At 36.0% G+C, this 24,914-nt stretch overlaps 1 protein-coding gene across 1 annotated transcript in view; it reads right to left on the reverse strand.

Moving 5' to 3' along the window:
• Positions 1-24,914, reverse strand: part of DNAH12 (dynein axonemal heavy chain 12) — a 236,187-nt gene that overhangs the window by 63,923 nt on the left and 147,350 nt on the right. Inside the window, exons 36-46 of the mRNA XM_027121150.1 lie at positions 23,056-23,175; positions 21,545-21,733; positions 19,691-19,842; positions 16,291-16,429; positions 15,099-15,265; positions 12,747-13,002; positions 10,711-11,010; positions 9,857-10,035; positions 5,776-5,968; positions 4,276-4,437; positions 651-845 (exon numbers count right to left, since the gene is read on the reverse strand). Coding sequence (XP_026976951.1) covers positions 651-845; positions 4,276-4,437; positions 5,776-5,968; positions 9,857-10,035; positions 10,711-11,010; positions 12,747-13,002; positions 15,099-15,265; positions 16,291-16,429; positions 19,691-19,842; positions 21,545-21,733; positions 23,056-23,175 — 2,052 coding nt within the window. The remainder of the gene's footprint in view (positions 1-650; positions 846-4,275; positions 4,438-5,775; positions 5,969-9,856; positions 10,036-10,710; positions 11,011-12,746; positions 13,003-15,098; positions 15,266-16,290; positions 16,430-19,690; positions 19,843-21,544; positions 21,734-23,055; positions 23,176-24,914) is intronic.

Consider the following 24,914-nt stretch of genomic DNA (forward strand, 5'->3'; position numbering starts at 1 on the left):
GGGACTTCCTCCTGCCTGATGGCCTTCAAGCGGGAACACCAGTTTTTTCCTGCCTTTGGACTCAGATGGAAATATCATTTCTTCCTAGGTCTCAAGCTTGCTGGCCTTCACACTGGAACTACATACCGTCAGCTCTTGTGGGTCTCCAGCTTGCCAGCTGCAAATCTTGGAACATGTCAGCCTCCATAATCATGTGAGCCAATTCCTTATAGTAAATATATGTACAGATAGATAAATATATCTCTCTCTATATATATATCTTTACACATATACGTGTGTGTGTATATATATATATATATATATATGTATATATAAAATACATTCTGCTGGTTCCTTATACACCCCCTCCTCTACGTAACGAATTCATTTTCCTATTTCAGAGAGTCACTGCCTTAATAAGTACACATTTCCCACACCAAGACTATGGCTCTTTTATATAATTGTTGACTGCTCATTTGCTGACTGCCTTTTTTGTCTTCCAGTCTAGAGTGTGAGCTCCTTTTGGGGATCATGTAGTCTTACCAGTCCCTGGTGCTGCCATTAGAGTAAGTGATCAAGAAACACTTGATGAATGTAAATTAATAGAGGTTGAGTAAGATTTCAGCAAAATTCCAAAAGATTTAGTTGTCCTTCCCCCCCAAATTACAAACCTGAAACCAGTCAATGGTACAGCAATTGATGAGGGATGGGAACTGCCTCAAGTAATTTCGAAAGGCATCTCCAATGGGACTAAAGGCCACTACAACATGAAGATTATCTTTGCAGCGATTCACAAAGAAAGCAAACAGCGCTAAGGGACTGAATTCATCGTGTTTATTGCCAGCCTGAGCCACAGGATGAACACCCTAGGGAATACCAGAAAAAACCTCATAAATAAAAACAGGTATGCTGATAAGATTACTAGATATTGGAATATTAAGAATTTTTATTACTCCCCTTATAAATATCTTTAAATTTTTGCTTTTGTATCAAAATAATGGTTTTGTCATAGCTTGCACTTAGAAGACTACTTTCAATTCCGTAATTCTATAATTTAAAAACAAATGTCTGACGAAAATTTAACTTATAAAAATACAAAAGTTCACCAAGATATATGTGTGGGACTATAATTCAACATTGTTTTTAGGAGGAAAAAATATAAACAACTAAAGTGTCCAGTTAAAAACATTATAGGGACTTCCCTGGTGGTCCACTGGTTAAGACTCCACGCTCCCAACTCAGAGGGCCTGGGTTCGATCCCTGGTCAGGGAACTAGAGCCTGATGCCACAACTGAGATCCTGTGTGCCGCAACTAAGACCCGGTACAGCCAAATAAATAAATAAATATTTTAAAAATAATAAAAAATAAAACCATTATTAAACATCCATATATTGTAATTTTATACAACTGTTAAAAATAATGAGATGCATCAACATGTGCTATGGCAAGATCAGCAAGATAAAATAAATGCAAGAACAAACTGTGCAACAGTATGTATAATATGATCCTTTTTGTTAAATTAAAAAATATATAGGTGCATATGTGTGAGCACATACACACCTTTTTATGGAAGCAATCACAAAGAACTATTAATAGTGGTTACTTTGGGTGAGATGGACTTAAGGGAGAGTGAGAGAGAGGCCTTTATATTTTATCTTGGACATTCTTCTTGGTTTATATCATTTTTTTTCCATTTTGGACGTTCTTATGCTGTTTGAATTATCTAATTTTATTCTTATAATATTTGTATTTTTTGAAATGTTAATAGAGTTGTTTGGTAATGAGATTATAGGTCACTTTTAATTTTCTTCCCTTGTATATTTCTATATGAGAAAGGCATCTTACATGTGGTTAGGAATAATGGCTCTAGAACCAGACTTCTTGAATTCAAATCCCCGCTTGCAGCTGATTACCTATGTGACCTGAAGGCAAGTTACTTAACCTCTCTGTACCTTAGTTTCCTCATCTGTAAAATGGGGAAAAGAGTACCTATATCAAAGGATTGTTGAGGAATCAAAAAGCCATTACATGTGAATACTTAAAATAGTTCTTTCCACACAGGTAAGTACCTTTCAGCTTTTTATATCCTACCTTTCTCCTTGTTCAAAGCAGAAAAGGTTTCATAGTCAATAAATTATCTTATAAATAGATTTAAAATTTTTTCAATAGCAAATTTAGGGAGTGGTCACAATGATCATACAATTTCCAATGTTATAACAATGAATTTATTTCTAAAAGAATTCTCTACTATAGATATATGATAGCTATATCTATGGGAAACGGTAAGTCAACTCTGTATATTCATTCTGACAGTAATTCTCAAATTACGACTATTATGATCAGTGTCAATCTATGAAATTATGTTCAGGTGGTCTACCTGCATTAACTCTGAGTTAACAGGGGGACATTCAGAGAGAGAAAGGTAATACATGGTTGTAACTGTAGAACAAGAGTTCATGAAAGGGCCAGGATGGTGATATAAATATAGGGGTTATTTACACAGAAGTATTGGTTAATGCTTCTAGAGTAGAAGTAGGGAGTAATATCCACACACACACGCGCGCACACACACACACACACACACACACACACACACTTTGGGAGCACAACTGATTCTGGGGAGCAAGAAAAAGACTAGTTACTGAAGGAATAATTAGGGAGATAGGAAACAAACTGAATGAAATTTCATAGCAGTCCAGAGAAAACAGAGTTTAAAAGAAGGAATGATGAATTATTTCAAAGATGAATCACAATTTTAAAAGGGAACTGAGAAAATATCACTAAATGTGGTAAATAAGTCACTGCTACACTGAGAAAAATACTGCAATAATTTAATTCTGCAAGGAGTGCAAATGGAACAGTGGAAAAGGTAGTCAGGAAACAGAGGTTTCTAGAACTCAGAGGTTCTGAGTCTAGAACGCTGATGTTGACGTCAGAGAGATGTGCGGAGTCTATAAGAGGTGCCCTCTAGGCAGTACCAGGGCCAAGCTACAGAGGTCAGTTATAGGAAGTGAGGTTTACAGTAAAATGTTTGCCAGATGGATGAAATAAGCAAAGTGGTCTTCAAAGTGGGATGCAGGGTATGTAAAGAAATTAATATAACTTCTTTTAATTACCTTTTATATTTTTAAAAATTAGTATAAAGCAAGCAAAAACAGGAATGCATTTTGGTACCCCTGAGTTCTGACCATGATTATTTCCTTGTGGAAAAACTGATACGGTGTTCCTAGGGTGGAATATGAAGGAAAGAAGTTCTTAAGGCTACTGTTGGGTCATACCATAAAAGAGTGAAGCAATGGAAAAGTTTTGTAGCAAAGTGATGAGAAGAAAAGGTAAACAATAGCTACAGTGAGCAGAAAAGCCTTGCAAAGCTTAGAAAATCCCACTCCCCAAGGTGTCCTATTCCTTGGGTAGGAGTGTGGGGGATGAATTTATCCTATAAATTAGGAGAATTACGATTCTTTAGCAGCCTTAGCCACGCCAGGCCATGAACTGGTAATGTATCAGATTTACTGAGGGCTTTCTAAGCGCCTGACATTCCATAAGTGCCTTACATTCCATAAGTGCCTTATTTCACTTGATCCTCAGAACTCACAACAACGCTGTGTAGGAGGAACTGTTTTGTGTATATAACAGTTTCATTCCATAGACAAACAAAGCAGGGTGCTTGAACAACCAGGGTGAAACCATTTTACTCCACATGCTATCACTAGAGGCTGGAATGAAGCATCCTGGTGTGAGTGATAAAATCTGTGGGTAAAAGTAGTTACGGTACATGAAAGGGGAAATTACTAGCTGAACTCTTGTATGGGAAGATCTTAGAAATGGGGGTCAAAGGTCAGGACATCTGAAGTAGTGGGTGCTTCAAAAATGTATTTTTTTGTCAATTAAATCACAAAGCATGACTCTCAGATACATCAGAATTAATACAAGTAGTTTTGTTAAAATTTGAAAATTTTACTAACCAGTGGTAAACCATAAAAGCTAATCAAGTAGTGTTTTAAAGCTATATTTTCTCATATCACTGTAACCCTAAGATATGATTTTAAATCTCTAATCACTCAGAAAACATGCTAAATAAGATCAAATGGATGAAACACACTGTCATCATTATGGAAAAAATGAATTAAAACTCTGTCTAACTATCGAAGCTGTTTAAAATTCACCAAAAAAGTATTAAAATAATATACATTAATTTTTCAATTACCAAAATCCTCTGCACAAGATATATTTATCCTGAAGAGCAGAAAAGCTTCAAGACATGTTGGGAGCAGCACTCCCTAAAAAGCACTTACCTCCATCACTTCTTGTTTTTCATCTGCTGCAAAAATATTAGGTACTTCTCCAGTATTGAGCACACTGTCGATATCCTCTAGAAAAGCTTCCTCTTTAATCTGAGTGTCCGTGATTAGAAAGACTGTCTTCTGGCCCCTCATGCCCACATTCCTTAATAGAACCTTAAAATAAAAATGTACTTATAACCAGAATCTGGTGGAAATCTGTTGGTTTTGCTTTCCTTTCTTTTGATAACATCTCAAATTTAGAGTAGTACCTCTTCCATTTTGGTGGGGCTCTCAATCTGGGCCTCCATTTCTCCCACCCTTTTGGTGGGAGACTCCAACTGGCCAGTTTGCCCACCCCTTAGACATACTCATTGATTCAGAGTCTTACTGCAGGGACTGAGATGGATTTGAAAACAGAAAGAATCTCTGTCCATCTAAGATCGAAGATATAAAGACCAGTTCTCTACACTAACTTTTAGGATGTAGAATTTTAGTATGTCAGGGTCAGAGAAAGTTTAAAAAGTCCAGTAATGTCTCTCTTATTTTTTTCCACTTTAGGTCATCTCTCTTCTGGGGCCTGCAGAGCCCTAGGCACATGAGGATGAAGCCCCAAGTATGCACTCCACTATTCTATTTGTTACTGGAACAGCAACACAGCTCCAAAGAAACTATTAAGATTTGACAACATTAATGACATCATCATCCTCATTGAGGTTCATATTTAAGTCTACTGGAAAACATACATTTACCTGAAATAAGGCCTCTCTGAACTAGAATAAAGGTAAAATCAGCAGCAGCCATGTTAACAGCAGTGGATAAGACTTAAGTCATAAACCCTGCTCTGCTGTGCATACCTTCTCTCAACTTCAGTTTCCTCATCAGTAAAACACAGAGACAACCATACCTGCTGCATTGAACTGTCATACCTATAGAGTGACAGCATGTATATAAAGAACTTAAAACAGTGCTCAGCACACACAGTAACTGCTCTAGGGATAATATTATTATCATCATCACCAGTGTATTTAGCACACAGCTACACAGGTTGGCTCTCTCTTTACAGATAAAATAATGCATTGTAACACATATATGTAGAATCTAAAAAAAAAAATGGTTCTGAAGAACCTACGGGCAGGACAGGAATAAAGACGCAGACGTAGAGAATGGACTTGAGGACACAGGGTGGGGGAAGGGTAAGCTGGGACGAAGTGAGAGAGTGGCATGGACATATATACACTACCAAATGTAAAATAGACAGCTAGTGGGAAGCAGCCACATAGCACAGGGAGATCAGCTCAGTGTTTTGCGATCACCTAGAGGGGTGGGATAAGGAGGGTGGAAGGGAGATGCGAGAAGGAGGGGATATGGGGATATATGTATATGTATAGCTGATTCACTTTGTTATACAGCAGAAACTAACACACCACTGTAAAGCAATTATACTCCAATAAAGATGTTAAAAAAATAATGCACTGATATTATTTTAGACACTAGATTTGCTCACAATTTTACCTTCAGGTCCTCTCTCCATTCATTCATACCATAGCTCTTAGAAATTTCTGGTTGGAAAATTTGCATTTTTGCCATGGATGTAGCCAGACGAGTTAAAGATTGACGACCACTTCCTCCAAGTCCAACAAGCAAAGCATTTCCACCAGACTGCTTTAGAATTCGACATATTCGTGATAAATGTTCCAATACATACCTATGAAATATCGATATTATTATACTTGAAAATATGAATATAAATGTATATTTACACATAAGTATCATTTTGCTTTCCTAGAAAAATGGACCTTGCTGCCCCATATATTACTATCCCAATTTTAAAGAGGTAATCATCAAAAAGCATGATTTTTCAAATGCAGTTGCAATTGGATCATTTGATGTAAAGGAAAACTATTTGAGGTACAAATTCAGGAAAGGTACTATACAAATTATAAAAATAAAATGTAATGGTAATCATTTATACTGGGAGTATATTATTGCTTTTATTAAAAACATTTCTTTGGGAATTCCCTGGTGGTCCAGCGGTTAGGACTCTGGGCTTTCACAAGGGCCCAGGTTCAATCCCTGGTTGGGGAACTAAGATCCCACAAGCCACACAGTTTGGCTAATAACAAAACAAAACAAAAAACCCCCAAAGTTTATTCAATCTTTTAATACTGGGATTTCTATGTGAGAAATAGAAAATTAGTTATATACAAAATAGTAAATTCAGGAAACGTAGCCTCACTAGTAATTAGGGGAATTAAAACTAAAGTCACAAAGTAGGCATAGAGGGAACTTACCTCAACATAATAAAGGCCATATATGACAAACCCACAGCCAACATCGTTCTCAATGATGAAAAACTGAAACCATTTCCACTAAGATCAGGAACAAGACAAGGTTGCCCACTCTCACCACTATTACTCAACATAGTTTTGGAAGTTTTAGCCACAGCAATCAGAGAAAAAGAGAAATAAAAGGAATCCAAATTGGAAAAGAAGAAGTAAAGCTGTCACTATTTGCAGATGACACGATACTATACATAGAGAATCCAAAAGATGCTACCAGAAAACTACTAGAGCTAATCAATGTATTTGGTAAAGTAGCAGGATACAAAATTAATGCACAGAAATCTCTTGCATTCCTATACACTAATGATGAAAAATCTGAAAGTGAAATCAAGAAAACACTCCCATTTACCATTGCAACAAAAAGAATAAAATATCTAGGAATAAACCTACATAAGGAGACAAAAGACCTGTATGCAGAAAATTATAAGACACTGATGAAAGAAATTAAAGATGATACAAATAGATGGAGAGATATACCATGTTCTTGGATTGGAAGAATTAACATTGTGAAAATGACTATACTACCCAAAGCAATCTACAGATTCCATGCAATCCCTATCAAACTACCACTGACATTTTTCACAGAACTAGAACAAAAAATTTCACAATTTGCATGGAAACACAAAAGATCCGGAATAGCCAAAGCAATCTTGAGACAGAAAAATGGAGCTGGAGGAAACGGGCTCCTGGACTTCAGACTATACTACAAAGCTACAGTAATCAAGACAGTATGGTACTGGCACAAAAACAGAAATATAGATCAATGGAACAGGATAGAAAGCCCAGAGATAAACCCATGCATGTATGGTCACCTTATCTTTGATAAAGGAGGCAAAAATATACAGTGGAGAAAAGACTGTCTCTTCAATAAATGGTGCTGGGAAAACTGGACAGCTACATGTAAAAGAATGAGATTAGATCACTCCCTAACACCATACACAAAAATAAGCTCAAAATGGATTAAAGACCTAAATGTAAGGCCAGAAACTATCAAACTCTTAGAGGAAAACATAGGCAGAACACTCTATGACATAAATCACAGCAAGATTATTTTTGACCCACCTCCTAGAGAAATGGAAATAAAAACAAAAATAAAAAAATGGGACCTAATGAAACTTCAAAGCTTTTGCACAGCAAAGGAAACCATGAACAAGACGAACCCTCAGAATGGGAGAAAATATTTGCAAATGAAGCAACTGACAAAGGATTAATCTCCAAAATTTACAAGCAGCTCATGCAGCTCAATAACAAAAAAACAAACAACCCAATCCAAAAATGGGCAGAAGACCTAAATAGACATTTCTCCAAAGAAGATATACAGATTGCCAACAAACACATGAAAGAATGCTCAACATCATTAATCATTAGAGAAATGCAAATCAAAACTGCAAGGAGATATCATCTCACACTGGTCAGAATGGTCATCATCAAAAAATCTACAAACAGGGCTTCCCTGGTGGCGCAGTGGTTGAGAGTCCGCCTGCCGATGCAGGGGACGCGGGTTCGTGCCCCGGTCTGGGAGGATCCCACATGCCGCAGAGCGGCTGGGCCCGTGGGCCATGGCCGCTGGGCCTGCGCGTCCGGAGCCTGTGCTCCGCAACGGGAGAGGCCACAGCAGTGAGAGGCCCGCGTACCGCAAAAAAAAAAAAAAAAAAAAAAAAAAACTCCAAAAAAACAAACAATAAATGCTGGAGAGGGCGTTGAGAAAAGGGAACCCTCTTGCACTGTTGGTGGGAATGTAAATTGATACAGCTACTATGGAGAACAGTACGGAGGTTCCTTAAAAAACTCAAAATAGAACTACCATACAACCCAGCAATCCCACTACTGGGCATATACCCTGAGAAAACCATAATTCAAGAAGTGTCATGTACTACAACATTCATTGCAGCTCTATTTACGATAGCCAGGATATAGAAGCAACCTAAGTGTCCATCAACAGATGAATGGATAAAGAATATGTGGCACATATATACAATGGAATATTACTCAGCCATAAAAAGAAATGAAATTGAGTTATTTGTAGTGAGGTGGATGAACCCAGAGTCTGTCATACAGAGTGAAGTAAGTCAGAAAGAGAAAAACAAATACCGTATGCTAACACATATACATGGAATCTAAAAAACAAACAAAAAAATGGTCATGAAGAACCTAGCGGCAAGACAGGAATAAAGACGCAGACCTACTAGAGAATGGACTTGAGGATATGGGGAGGGGGAAGGGTAAGATGGGACAAAGTGAGAGAGTGGCATGGACATATATACACTATCAAATGTAAAATAGATAGCTAGTGGGAAGCAGCCGCATAGCACAGGGAGATCAGCTCGGTGCTTTGTGACCACCTAGAGGGGTAGGATAGGGAGGGTGGGAGGGAGGGAGACGCAAGAGGGAAGAGATACAGGGATATAAACTGATCCACTTTGTTATAAAGCAGAAACTAACATACCATTGTAAAGCAGTTATACTCCAATAAAGATGTTAAAAAAAAAACAAAAAAAAAACTAAAGTCACAGTCAGATACTATTCCACTCTCCTTCGACTGACAAAACTTACCAAGTCTGGCTATCCTAAGTGTTGTGAAGGGTGAGAAACAATGGAAGCTCTTAAAAACAATAATTATTTTTGAAGATACTTTGGCAAAACTTAGTAAAGTAGAAGATGCTTACATACCATGACACAATAATTCCATTTCTAAGAATATAGCCTAGAGAAGTTCTTACACATGTAACTAAGGAGACATGAATGTTCAAACCATTTTTTTAATTACATAAACTAGAAATTACCTAGAAGTCTATCTCAGAAGAATGACTACATTCTGTTAAAATTATACAATGCAGTGCAATACAGTAGTAATAATTCATCTTCTGTGAATTTCACAAACAATCTAGAATAAACCAACTTGCAGAGGAATGTGCACAGTATGCGACATGCAAAATAAGATTGCATATATGTTTAGGAACACACACAAAGAAACACCTGAGTTTCTTTTTATCCCCGTAAGGTACAATAGGGATGCAGTGAGGGAGGGCTGGCTACACAAGGGACTTCAAATAAATTGCTAGTATTTTATGCCCTTTTTTTTTAAATCAAAGTATATTTGATTTACAATATTGTGTTTAGTATTTTATGTCTCAAGCTGGGTGATGGGTACAAGGTTGTTCATCATAGTTTTATCTTTTTGTACATTTTAAATATTTCACAATAAAATTTTATAAACAGTAATTTTAATCATCAATACCAAATATAGGTACCTAAAAATGACAAGATTCATTCTTGTTTTGTGAGTTTGATTATACTCATCTAAGCATTGCTCCACGATGTCACTAAAATCATGAATATTTGGAATTTCAATATAAACTCTGTCATCTCCTTCAAAGTCAGGATTCATATAGTCACCAAACATGAGATTTCTTAAGTCCTCTTCAGTTACCTATAAAATGGAAATCAACAAATTATATTAAAATTTTTTCTAAAATAATTTGAAAACAAAAATTTTTCTGAAATAAATTTAAGAAAGTTTAAAATTTTTTTCTAAAATAAATTTAAGAAAATGTTACACAAAATTTTGTTTTATCTATGTTATGGGATGATTATCAATTAGATAATTCTTTTAAATATTAGGATAGTAAATAATATACTTGTAAAATTAACACCTGAAATTATATTATATCCTTAGGAAGTAAAAAGAAAACAGTTTTTTCTATCATATAAGCTTTTTGCCCCCAGGGGCAGGAAAAGTCATTCTGAGCAACTCCCATTTTGTGAGTCATTACTAAGGGATGGTCACCATGTTAAGCACCTTATATCTATTATATCATTCAATCCCTATCATATAACTTCTATGTTATACACATAATTCCTCTGAAAGCAAATCTTCTCAATATAAATACCTATCTATGAGGAAAGTTAAAAGAATATGATCATTAAGAAATAATAGTTTGTTATAAAGCAGAAACTAACACACCATTGTAAAGCAATTATACTCCAATAAAGATGTTAAAAAAAAAAGAAGTAATAGTATTCTTTCAAAGATAAGTTGATTGTAATAATTCATGCTATTGGATTGTTTTAACTTAATATATTTTTAATCACTAAATATACTCACTGGTGCATTCCCTTTCCTCAAATGTGAAAAGATACTATCAAATGATTCTTTAAAATGGTCTCTTATAACATTTTTGGTTAAAGTGAACAGCCAGCATCGGTCATTATCATTAATGAGACGATCATAAAACACTCGGAGAACCTCATGCACAAACAGACGGATCATAGTGTGCTTGTTCTGCACGGCATCTCTTTCAATGAGCAAGCAGCCCCGGATGACACGTGAAAAATCCCGCAAGTTGAAAGTGTAATGAGATTTTGTGGGAGTGGGCAAAAGATTTTCCATGGATTGTTTATATATCTGAATATGAAAAAAGCAACAAAGCAAAAATAAAATGCTTATAATCAGCAAAGTCAATAATACAAAGCCAACAACAATGTAATATACTGTAAAAGACAGTATATTATATAAAATATTTTATTTATCCTATCAGATCATATTGACTTGGAAAATTGTATAGTACTGAGTCTAATATAGCATATATCTATTTCTTTTGGTTTATAGCACTCAACCAGGCATTACAAAGTTGAGGGAACTTATTATTATCTGATTCCATCCAAGCTCAAGAAGTGACAATGCTTTTATTTCCCAGTAATTATGGTTGTTCCATTTAAAGGCGAATGACCTGGGATTAAATAGTTAACAAAAACTTTAGTAGAAAGTGAAATCAGATAACTCATTCTGAAGCGTTCGAAATGAAGAGGATGATGAAACAATTTTCTTTGACCACCACTGACTTCAAAACAAATCAACGTGTTCTCTCCCTTCCCTTCTCTCTCTTGTTTTCTCTCTCCCCTCTCCTCCTCCTATCTTAATTGGCTATAATATCAAAATGAAGTATATTTTTACTACATGCTGAATTCACCAAATGAAGTTTAACATCCTCTTTAAGAAAGGTAAATTAAACCTTTTATAATATAGCCTGAAAAAAAATCCAAATGAAATTATTTTTTATTTATATATGTTCTCTAATTCATCTCCCCTAATCTCCACACATGGTGGGTCTACAATACATCAAAGACAGAAAAAAAAGAGGATCCTTTCTGTATCCTCTTTTGCCTAACCAACTCCCCTCTCTTTCCAGGAGATGCCTGAAATATAACTACCATATTTTATAAATAGAAGAACTTTTCTGTATAAGTACAGAAATTATAATAATGTACTATCTCTTTGCTCATAGTTTCTCTATTTTAACAACCCAATTTTCCACCAGAACAGGGGCAGAAGAACTTTAGAAAGATACAGTGCTCTTGGAAACTGATGGAATGATTCTAGGGAGCTTTTTGCTTCTGGTTGCAGTGATGCCAAAGTGAACCCCACTGTATCAAGGATCCAGAAAGCTTAGTTCAATGAGATTATCACTAAATTACCTTAGATACATTTTTTTCCCTTTTACCATCACCGATGAGGCTGGCTCTGGCCTCTGAGCAGAAGCAGGTAACACACCCTGAATAAGTTAAGGGCTGCTCTTTGGCCATATGGGCAATCTTGTTTTCTAGTCCCACCCTTGTATTCTCTTTTTTTTTTTTTTTTCACTGCTACTCCTAAGTTATGTGGTCTGGCAAAAATAATGTATTCATAAGCTTCTTAAGTTTCTTTTTTTTTTTTTTTTTTTTGACGCAACATGAAGAATGGGAACGAAGAGAGAGAAGGGAAAATTAGTAAATACTAGAGTAGGGACCCAACAATTAGGGAAACACCCACAGTATGGCAGATATTGGTTCTGGATGATTTCCTTATAATAACCTTGTGAAATAGGTATTATCTCCCATTTTAGTGATTAAAAAGTAAGTTTCTGGAAGGTCAAGTTACTTGCTCAAGGCCAGATAGCTAGGAAATAGCAGTCAAGACTCAAACGCAGTTAGATTCCCCAATTTCAAAGCCTATGATCTTCCTGTTCTCAAGCCTTCCTAACAGCTTCTCTGACACTGAAGACTAAAGTGGCTAAGGGAAAAAAGAAGTTAAAAAAAACAAAAAGGAAGGATCAAATAAGGATATATGTAGTACTAAAACACTCTATTGCATTCTTTGCTCACCTCCATAGTCCCATTGACAATTTGGTTCCCAACTAAAAAGTACTCTGGAGGAAATTCTCGAGTCCTAAGGTAGAATGCTACAATTGATGAGAAGATTCGGACCATGGTTTCATCACTAAAAGTATTAATAGTGCAGATGTTGAAATGTCTAATAAAACGGGGAGTGACTGGATTTCTTCCACCACCTGGAGGGCCCATGGCAGCAATCAGTTCTATGTCAACCAACGTGATTTTACTTGTGTCCTTAAGGTCATACCTTGAAAGCACATAAAAATTCCAAAACGATCAGTTATAAAGCCAACAAGATGGATTGAAAAGTAGATCTCCTTAGAAAATTAATCTGATTTTAGCTTCTTTAAATGGAAGAAGATTAGATAATGCTTGGAGTAAGAGAGAAGTTTTTTTTTAAGGATTTCTATAATTTTTATTTCTTTTTTTTTAAATTGAGGTATAACTGACATAACATTATATTAGTGTCCGTGTACACCGTAATGATTTGATATTTGTCCAAATTGTAAAATGATCACCACAATAAGTCCAGTTAACATTTGTCACCATACATAGTTACAAAATTTTTTTTCTTGTGATAACTTTTAAGATTCACCCTCCTAGCTACTTTCAAATATGCGATACAGTATTATTAACTACAGTCACCATGATGTACATTACAGCCCCTGACTTACTCATTTTATAACTGGTAATTTGTATCTTTTGACCCTCTTCACCTATTTTGCTCCCCCTATCCCCCACCTCAGGCAACCACCAATCTGCAGAGAAAACTTGTTTTAAAGTAGCACTCTATTTCTCCTTTCAGTGACACTGATTCTGTTGCCCAGATTCTGAGTATCTAGAAGGTCCCCTTCCTCTTGCTCTTGCCTTTCTTTTTTTCAGTTCTTTCCAATTTGACTCTCCTTTGCCTCTTCACACTCCAAATCCAGAAGTATGGATGAGAGATCAATCTTTTTTGTGAATGGTTACAGGTAAATGACAATATGTCCCACTTTGCCTAGGACAATTGTTGTTTGTGCCTGTCCTGTAGTAACTATTAACACTCCCCTTTTTCTCTCAGAAATGTCCTGGTTTGAACAATAAACTATACACTTATTCTACTTACAGCTAAGTCCTGATTTCTTTTTCTCATCTCAAATCTTATCTTTGGAGCACAAAAGAATGTATAAATAGAACCTATACAAAATTTTGTTATATAAAAAGAGACCCATTAGGGAATAACAAAGCTTCAAAGAAGTTTTAATCAGAAGGGGTATACAAATGACTCAGTTTAGCTGGAACCACTCAAAGTGAAAAGCTGCTTATTTCCAACAGGTCATAAAGTCCTTTAATATTGAAGTTCTTGCAAAAAAGGGGGGTGGTTATGGAAGAAATCTATATAGCCAGTTCTTAGTCTAAAAGTACCATAGAAAGTATGAAAATATGACTTGATTTTTGGCAACAACTCTAGTAACTGTCAATAAGGAACTGGTTAAGTAAATTATAGCAAGATCCACAAAACTAAACAGTACTAAAAGGGAACAAAATGAATGAGACAGACAAATAATATCGATAAATATTTAAGTGCAAATAAGTTGCAAAAACATTATATGTAATATGGGTCTTTTTTTAATAAAAATATATTTATATAGAAAAAAACCTTGGAAGAATAGGGAATAAACTATTAACAGTGGTTATCTCCTGGAGGCAGGATTCCAAGGGCATGCAATAACAACAACAAAAATATAATCCCAAAATATGACTTAGCTTCACAGTTAGGTTACTCTTGCCTTGAGATAAAAATCATGGCATATTAGGGATTAGGAAAGTATTTTAACAGGAGGAAATGAAGAATTATTAATCCGAACTAAAAGATACAATGTCTTATTTGTTGGAAACTAACCATGTCATCATAAAATAGGGTGGGAGGAATGGAAGAGTTATCTACGAAATTGCTGTCAAAACTAAGCCATCCCAAGGATACAGTAGTCCCAAATAGTTATAGATAATATAAAGAATTTTAAAATGGTAGAAACATAGGGTGCTGATTACGGTTACTTAGGTTGGAGACTACCCACAAATTCTCAGTGCTGGTTGATGGTAAAAGATGTAATTTGTAAATTATATTTAATAATTGAAAGTAGTAGATAAAAAGGACAAAAATTAATACTGGATTATTCTTCCATGGTATAAAAAGGTATAGAAAAGTCTTCTAAAATTTTCTTTATAGGAAAATCTGAGCAACCATTTTCTTCCATAAGTAATTTGAGAAAATGTATTATTTTGATGTGAGAAATTAAAATAGAAAAAGAGAACAAGAAATAACTTCAGCATGGCTACTTAAGACTTTAATTAAATAGTTACCAATTCCCACAGTCAAAAAACTGTCGTAATAATTCAATAGGAGGTTGAGCTCCATATTTCTCCAATGCAGGCATATTCATGTCATCTATAAATATTATGCACTTCTTTCCCATAGGTGGTCCAAAAACTCCTTTGCGTCTTTTATCCAGCCTAGCCATGATAATGTTCTAAAATATAAAAAAGAAATAGTAGTATATTTAAAGCCATACTTAACACCAGAAAAAAAAAAAGAAATTTAACAGTCTAATTATGTAAGGAAATAATGCCAAGCAACACTATGTGCATGTTTATTCATTTATATTTATTCATTTTAGGGTTATACCAAACTTCATATTCAACATCATTCAAAGAGCATATATTGAAATCCTTCTATGTGCTCAGAATTGTTACATGTTTATATGTAACCAATTGTTACACCTATTTATATATTTATATTGTATACACACATATGCACACACACACACAAAATATTTTCTATATTGGATACCCCAACATATCTATTAACTTTAACTTAATATCTAAAAGCACTAATCTAAATCTGTAGTATTTTGAAATTAGGGAATTCTACTGGCTTAAAACAATGAAAATGAGCACCATAGATCAGGAGAGAATGGACAGATATAAATTTAGGAATGGATGATAAAAATGGTGATTAGAAAAGATCTCATGCAGTACTTTCATCTTGGTACCTCTGGGGGTAAAGGGTGGGATGCACAGTTTCCTGTCACAGAAGGTCATACAATAAACAGTATATGGTTTGAAAGATCTTTCACTGACAGAACTTCAGTAGGCAGCAAATACCCCTAGGGGACCATCTAGGAGAGTCTCGAAAGAACAAGTTTTCTCTCTCTCTCTCTCTCTCTCTCCCCTTGTCTCCTTCTCTCTCTCCTTCCCTCTCTCTCTTCCACCCTCCCTCCCTTCTCCTTTACTTCTCCAGTTAAGAAATCAATTGTTGCTTCTTGGGCTTGAAAAAAATGATGACAAAGCTCAACAATTCAGTATTAATGCAAAAATGTTCTCTTGAACTTTTGTCCTTAAAACTTACTTGTAATGCCAAAAAGAAATTTTGAAGTTTTATTTAAATTCATAGAGGATTTACACAGCTGCTCATTTAAAATACAGTTTTAAATGCTAATCAAAAAGGCAAAAAAAATTAATAACTATAGACCCATGTTTCTGGCTTTTAACTAACCTGAACCTGATTGGCACTGGTCCGTGCGGAGAAATTAACATAAAAAGGAAAGTACAGGTCCTTTTCCAAGTGATTCATCAGCTTATTCTTCACATACACTGATTTTCCTGTACCCGTTGGACCCACAAAAAGTAGCGGCCTTAATGAAACAGTGAACATATCATTCAAAAGGAGAAAAAGTCAGAATACATTTCAATGAGAGGAGGCTGGATTTAGTTGAAAACCTAAATAGTAATCAAATCAACTTCATCCAAAAACTCACATTTCAATTTATCATTGTAATTTCATAAAAGACCGGTGAAAGTAACAATTGGCACCATTTTGCTTACTTACTGAAATTTAAATAGTAACAAACTATTATTTGAACAAATGTAACATTGCTATATGTAAAAACACTCATAAAACGAGTAGTAACATGCTTAACTTTTCAGAAAAAAAAAAAAAAAGCCGAAGTTTGTCTCCTCAGAAAAGTGATGTATTTGTACTTTTTAGTTAGAGATACAGGCAAGAGGGTGCTGTGTGGAATAGACTAATAGGATGATGACAATAAGAGAGGTTGAAAGTGTTTCGCAGTTATCTCAACAGCACAAAGTTTTTGTGAGAAACTAAATAACAATGAATTCTAAAGGTAACGGTTATATATGCCCATTAATAGCATTTTTGAATCAAGTCAGTGTTACTAGCTGAAAATACTTGTCTAAAAGCAAACTCTAAGGAATTCCCTATTCCAAGGGCTTCAAAAGCAGGGTTTCTCATTTTTGAGTGGTCTGAACTAATTTTAAAGGGAAAAAAAAAAATCCTAAGAGTTTATGTTCACAGAACCCTGGAGAATCCCAGTTTGAGACATACTGAATTAAAAATTAAACCTGTCACTTTAATTGACAACTTGGCATCACATGCTACATAAAGACAAACACAAAGGCTGGCACTAAAACTGAGCAGCAGTAATCAGGTATAAAGAGTCATCTATATGACCCAAATAATGATAATATTAATTTTTAAAATTATCATTGAAGTAGAAACATAAAATTAATACTATAAACAAAAAAAGATCATTTAGAACTACAGTGATGCCTGAGAATTCATCTACGCTTTCCAGTCTGAGTAACACGTTATGGAAAACTATTTATTAAAATAATTTTACTAAATAAACACTGTTCTTAACTTGAGGTCCATGGATCAAACTGAAGAAATTCTTAGACAATATTGAGAGTTTGTGAACTTAGATGACATAGAGTTTATACCTTTACTTTCACTACCCTTAACTAAAATGGAGCAATTTATAATATAGTACCTGTGTACTTTATTATCAATAATAATAGTTAATATTTGTCATCAATAGAAATCACAGATATTATACTAAATATTACAATTGTTAGAGATATCTCAAAAATATCACTTATGCCCATTGCTTCTTCAAAATTATGATCATCATCAGACTCACTGCTGGATCTTACTATTTAATGTGTTAATAAAAAGCACATTATTACTACTATAGCTCAAATTTGTTCAATATTTTAATAAATATATTTTAATATGTGGTTTGCTTTATAATCCTATGTTTGTACTTATTCATTCAAAAGCATTATTCTGACAAATGGTTCATGGAACAAGAGAATTCCTGTACCAGGAATTCCCCAGCATTGACAAGTACTCTCCTTGCTTAATGAAGTTTTTAATATTAGCCTCTAAATGCAAAAATGCAACTATGGGTACAAAATAGGGATAAAATAATGTTCCCTCATAAGCTATTTTTCTTTTTTTTTAATAAACAGGATAAAACTGTCACAAAATTCACGCAGAAACAGGTTCTTCATCAAAAACAATAAACCATGACATTCATGCATATAATGTAAGCTTGTCCAGTTTAAATAATATTTTTTTAATAATTTTATTTATTTATTTTTTTACTTTTGGCTGCATTGGGTCTTCATTGCTGTGTGCAGGCTTTCTCTAGGTGTGGCGAGTGGGGGCTACTCTTCGTTGTGGTGCGTGGGCTTCTCATTGCCATGGCTTCTCCTGTGGTGGAGCACGGGCTCTAGGTGCGTGGGCTTCAGTACTTGTGGCCCACAGGCTCAGTAGTTGTGGCTGACAGGCTCTAGAGCGCAGGCTCAGTAATTGGGGCACATGGGCTTAGTTGCTCCGTGGCATATGGGATCTTCCCAGACCAGGGCTTGAACCCATGTACCCTGCATTGGCAGGCGGATTCTTAACCACTGCACCACCAGGGAAGCCCCAGTTTAAATAATATTAATGATAAATTATGGCTAGTGTTTCAAAGAAAAATAACTATAAAAGTGTTATTAAGAAAATTGGTATGGATATGTCTATGGTACGTGCTAGGCTTTTCATCTTTTTTGATGTGCTCTTCTTATTTAAGTCTGAGTCTTTTATGTTCACCTTAAGTTATGAAGAACTAGCATAGGACAGATCTCAAAAATGCCAAATGGGAAAATATGGATCATGGTTAGTCTTATCCCTCAGGAGTACAATGAACCTGTGAGTAGAATGCATACCTTTTTTTTTTTTTTTTTTGCGGTACGCGGGCCTCTCACTGTTGTGGCCTCTCCCGTTGCGGAGCACAGGCTCCGGATGCGCAGGCTCAGCGGCCATGGCTCACTGGCCCAGCTGCTCCGCGGCATGTGGGATCTTCCCGGACTGGGGCACGAACCCGTGTCCCCTGCATCGGCAGGTGGACTCTCAACCACTGTGCCACCAGGGAAGCCCAGAATGCATACCTTTTTAACAGTAACACTGTAACTGACTTTTAATCTGCTATTACAAATAAAAGAAATAAGAGATGGCTTATGAGGCAACAAAGTATGATGGTAAAGACTTTGAAGTGGGCAATAGGAAACCTGGATTTCAGGTTTACCACTAGTAACAGATGTCACTATGGAAATGTCAATTAGTCCCTCAGGGTCCTAGTTATCTGAAAATGGATGACCTCAAAGTTCACTTCAAAAATCCTATGATCCTGGGCTTCCCTGGTGGCACAGTGATTAAGAATCCGCCTGCCAATTCAGGGGACACGGGTTCGATCCCTGGTCTGGGAAGATCCCACTTGCCATGGAGCAACTAAGCCCGTGCACCACAACTACTGAGCCTGCTCTCTAGACACCGCAAGCCACAACGACTGAGCCTGTGTGCCACAACTACTGAAGCCCGTGCACCTAGAGCCCGTGCTCCGCAACAAGAGAAGCCACTGCAATGAGAAGCCCGCACATCACAACAAAGAGTAGCCCCCACTCGCCGCAACTAGAGAAAGCCCGTGTGCAGCAACAAAGACCCTACACAGCCAAAAATAAATAAAAATAAAAAAATTATTTTTAAAATCCTATGATCCTATTAGAAAGGTACTATAATATTTAAAATGCATGTTTATAATAGAGTTTCTTACTTTGCATAGGTAATACTCAAATCCATTAGAAATGTATATCTAATTGTATCCATTGTAGGGACTATGATATCTTGAATCTTGACACATTTATCTCCTAAATTAGTACTTTTAATTAATTCATTCCAGTGGATCCAGCGACCTCGGTTTTTCAACTATAAGAGAACATAAATTTTAAAGTATTATAACCATGCACTTGCTATCTAAAAGGCTCTTTTTAGCACAGTTATCATATTTGCTTTTAAAAACTTTACAGCCTTTTCCTCCTTTTTATTGTGAAATACAGTGGCTTCTCTTGTTGTGGAGCATGGGCTCTAGGCACGCGGGCTTCAATAGTTGCGGTGCATGGGCTCAGTAGTTGTGGCTCGCAGGCTCAGTAGTTGTGGCTTGCGGGCTCTAGAGTGCAGGCACAGTAGTTGTGGCACATGGGCTTAGTTGCTCCGCGGCCTGTGGGATCTTCCCAGACCAGGGATCTAACCCGTGTCCCTTACATTGGCAGGTGCATTCTTAACCACTGTGCCACCAGGGAAGTCCCTGTCCTCTTAACACTCTAATCTTTCCAGGCTGCCTTCAAGATGTCCTTGTGCATATATCAAGAATTTATCTGAGAGCCACTCTGATGTGGCTGAAGTTACAATTGACAGGACTTGGGCTTAATGTTTTCATATTTTAAAGTAAATGGGCAATAATCTAACTAGAAACAAAATATCAAATAAACTCATATTTGTTTCTCTAAAATTATTCTCTTTGGCATATTGATCCAGGCTGATATTCAGCCAGGACATATTGGAATGGCTGGAGATTGTTACATTATTGAAGTTCTTCTGAACCAGGGGCTAAATAGCTGCTGTCTTGATACCCTAAGTGATCCTGATTAGGGAATCCACCCTGCCCCACACAGATATCTTCCTCTCCAAGTTGTCCTGCCCTTCCCTGGAGATCCTAAAGCCTCTCACCATCAATCAACAAAAGAGTTAGCACCTGGCAAAGAGGGCGGTCTCTTGGACTCCAGTCCTATGGCTGGCATCTAAGAATCTTTAAATATTTTCTGGCAAGTTGTATATGTATATGGTTTGTGTCTGGGTGACGGTAATTTTGCAAGTTTGGGTGAGTGTTTCTTCAGTAATTCATATTCTTAATTTCTTAGGTTTTAGCTTTTATTTTTATCAAAGTTATTTATGCACTATTTTAGAGTCAAAAGTTTACACAGTTAAGGAAAAACAGCAGTTTCCTACTCTTTTCTCCTAACAGCAACTACCTTTGCCTCTTTAAGCTGGATATTTTGATATTTACCTTCAATTCTTAAAGAATATGCTTGTGTTATCACTTCTTGATTTTTTAGTTTTAGAGGTTATTCTATTCACTTCCCACTGTGACTAATGAGGATGAAACTCTCTTTCTGGTCATATTCTTAAAATTCTGTGTTAACATGGTTTTAGGGAAAGATTTCTGCACTGGCAATCAGGAGAGCTGGGTACAAGTCCTGGCTGTGCTAGTCAATTGTGTTTCTAGGTTTAGGTAAAATTGTAATAAGTCTCTATCCAGATCTTATGGCTCTGTGAAGTAAAATTTTCATGAATCAAATAGTTATGCAAATGCTTACTGTTTAAAAGAATCTTCTTGTGAATTCTTTTTTAAATTGGAGAAAATAGATTTAATTTAAATCTGAAATTATAAAATATTCTCAAAATAAGTTTATCTATACTGTCCACAAGTTATAGGAGGAGAAACTGAAGAGAAGGGACTAAAATGCTAACCACAGGAGTCAAAGTAACTCTAGGATGGGAACCCACTTTTGACTGCTGATCTAAGACTTTGTGTTTTACAGCTTATCATAACAAGCATTTTATATCATACCTCATACATGTAGTCATAGACTAGGCCTTTTTCATCAAAGTGGCATTCCCATTTACCCACAGAGTCAGGTATTGGGTTGCTTTCATCTTTTCCCAATATGACTAATCGTATGTAATTGTCAAAAGCAATGCGACCATCTGTATCACAACTTCCTCCAATGGACCAAATCAAAGAAAATATAAAGCAAGCCTGTTGGTTAAAAAGAAAAATTAATTTAAACTATTTAAAAGGAAATTTTAACAGATTAACTAAAATATAGTACATTAAGTTCTGATTAATCTACTTGGAAAAGGTCAGATTTACAAATAAAGTAGAATGGAGCACATCTAAGTCACGTAACGAATCATTCCTCTGGCACTATGTATCTAAATTAAAATTCTCATGCCAAATGACCTAGGAATTTCTCTTTTAGGAGTTTATCTTCAAATATATTCCCACTGGACAAAACGATATATGTACAAGAATATTTACTGCAACACTGTTTGTGGTAGCAAAATATCTGAAGCAACCCAAATGTTCTTCAATAGAAGTCAGCTTAATTGGAATATGCTACATACACTGGAATACATGTAGCTATTAAAAAAAAAAAAAAAAGGTAACCCAATACTGATATGGAAAGATCTCCAAAATATATTGTGAGAAAAGATGCAAATCAGTATGTATAGTATGCTAACATGTATAAAATATGTATACATATAGAAGAGGATATGCATCAAATATCTCTAGCAGGCTACATGAGGCACTGGTAATAGTGGTTGCCTTGAGGGTGGCTGGGGGACTGGTATGGGTAGAAAACTTACTTTTGTCTTTTGCTCTAGGTACATGCCTTATCTAGTTAGAAAAATCTATCAAAAATATTTTAAGAGAAAATTTTCTGTGGCAACAAAGTGAAGGGAGAACCGTGGGAGGGAACTGCTATTATCACAGAGTAGAAGAGAAGATAGATTGAAAGAGATCGAGGCATTTGAGAATAAGGTGGTGGATAGGAAAGTAGCATAGACCAGGGAAGAGTACAGAACACCTCTTTCCTTTGGCTCCCTGAGAGCCTTATTCTCTGCTATTCTCTGATCTCTAGACATTAACTAACCTGGACCACTGACTCCTTCCTACATATATCCTCTATGAATTCTGCCTGCAATGCTCCACCCAGCTGGTTGGATGCCTGCTCCTAGTCTTTTGTAGCCAGTTTGTTGTAGCCTACACTCTAGCTTAACATTTAGACAAGATCAATTCACCTGAAGTCTATATTGGTTTAATATTGTCACCTTATTGTTTATCAAATTATGATCTTTCATAAGTAATAGGGTGTCTTGATTCATTCTGACATATTTTACTTTCTCTAAATCGTTTTTTAAATCAGAATACCAGGTCAGGGCAACTTTAATGTCTTCAGGTATTCTTTTGGTTCTCACCAAAAAACAGCTCTAGGTCTTGTAATGTCTTTCTCAACACAAGTTTGCCAGAGGCATATTTTATCCATAGTTAAAAAACACAATAAGTATAAAACCAACCATAATCCAAACACGAATGTGCTTGCTGGTAGGATCGTTTTCTACCACGTTACAGAGGAGTACTTCAAAGAGGCGTGTGAGAGATACAACTACATTGCTATCGCTTGTAGGAATCAGTTCCTTCAAAGTGAAAAGAATAAGATACTTTACTTTCATCTTATTTACATAATAAAAGAAAATAAACATTTCATTTTAAAAATGTAGTTTTCCTAAGGTCTTTATAAAATTTAAACTTAAGGAATTTAAATTGTAGGCATGATAAAAATCTCTCAAATATTTTAGTCTAGCATATTACATTACACAATTGTGCAAAACATATTCTTATTCTGAATTCTTTGAGAAATGAAAACTAGTAAGAGAATAAACAATGCTCTAGAGATAGTAGAAATGAAGTTTATAACACCCATTTATTCATCTGTTTATTCAACAAACATTTATCAAAAATACAGTATACCTATATACCAAGCTAGGAGATATGAAAATAAAACACATGATCTCTGAAAAGAACTGATATTGAAATTAAATAGACTAAAATAATATGGTATAATAATGACATGACAGAGTAAGTCCCAAGGTAGTGGGAGGCTACTAGAATACTTGGGATAAACAATTAGCCCAGACCCAGGTAGGAAGACAAGGAGGGAAATAGGAGAGGAATAATCAAGGAAGATTTCCCAGATGAAGGAATAGCTGAGATGAATTTGGAAGGGAAGTGTGAGTTAACCAGGTGCAGAAGGGAATAATGTTCAAGGCAGGGGAAACAACATATATACAGACATGGAGATGTGAGTGGACACAGAGTATCAAAGGGATTCTGTAGGATGTGAAAAGAGGGTGTGAGAGAGGAATGGCAAGAAATAAAACCTGAGAAGCAGACCGGGGTCAGATCCTGAAAGGCTTTATAAGCTATGTTAAGGATGTCATGCTAAGATGAAGAGGGTTCCAATGGAGGGTTTTAAGTAGGGGAGTAAATGGAATGAATTTGTGTTTTGGAATCCTCATTCTGGTAGCAGGATGTAGACTGGACCAGAGTAGCTCTATTGTATTGATTCAGGTAGGAAATGATGAAAGTCAAAACTGAAGCTATTATGGGGGTTGGTCAGAGGAACTGCGATGGAGAGGAGAAGACAGATACGAAAGTTAGCAATGAGGGAAAAACCAATAGATGCTGGGGACTAACTGGCTATGGAAAATATGGGAATGAATTATGAAAAGAAAATCTATCACTCATTATCAGAAAGATGAAGTTTATTTTATTTATTTTTTTGCGGTACGCGGGCCTCTCACCGCTGCGAAGCACAGGCTCCGGACGTGCAGGCCCAACGGCCATGGCCCACGGGCCCAGCCGCTCCACAGCACGTGGGATCCTCCCGGACCGGGGCACAAACCTACGTCCCCTGCATCAGCAGGCGGACTATCAACCATTGCGCCACCAGGGAGGCCCCTATTTTGTATTTTTTTACAACGTATAGTATTAGCTTTAAAATTTTAAAAACTGAAAAATGATTATTTGTATATTTTTTCTATGAGACGTTGTACAGAATCTTCATAAAGTGAAATTGTCTTTTATTTTATGCAGGGTATTTTTCCTATCTCCAAAATAGTATTTTAGGATGAAAATCTACTGAATACTCTTTTCCCTTCTCTATTATGTGGTGGTCCCCAAAAAGATATATCCCCATCCTAATCCCAGGAAGCCACAAAGGTGATCTTACTTGGAAAAAGGGTCTTTGAAGATGTAATTAAGTTAAAGTCTCAAGATGAGGAGATCATTCTGGATTATCTGGTGGGCCCTAAATTCAAAGTCATAAATCCTTATAAAAGTCACATGGTGGAGAGACACACAGAGTAGAAGGCCA

Source organism: Aethalodelphis obliquidens, unplaced genomic scaffold (genome assembly GCF_003676395.1).
Source record: "Aethalodelphis obliquidens isolate GAN/ISIS:26980383/991018 unplaced genomic scaffold, ASM367639v1 scaffold22, whole genome shotgun sequence".
NCBI lineage: Eukaryota > Metazoa > Chordata > Mammalia > Artiodactyla > Delphinidae > Aethalodelphis > Aethalodelphis obliquidens.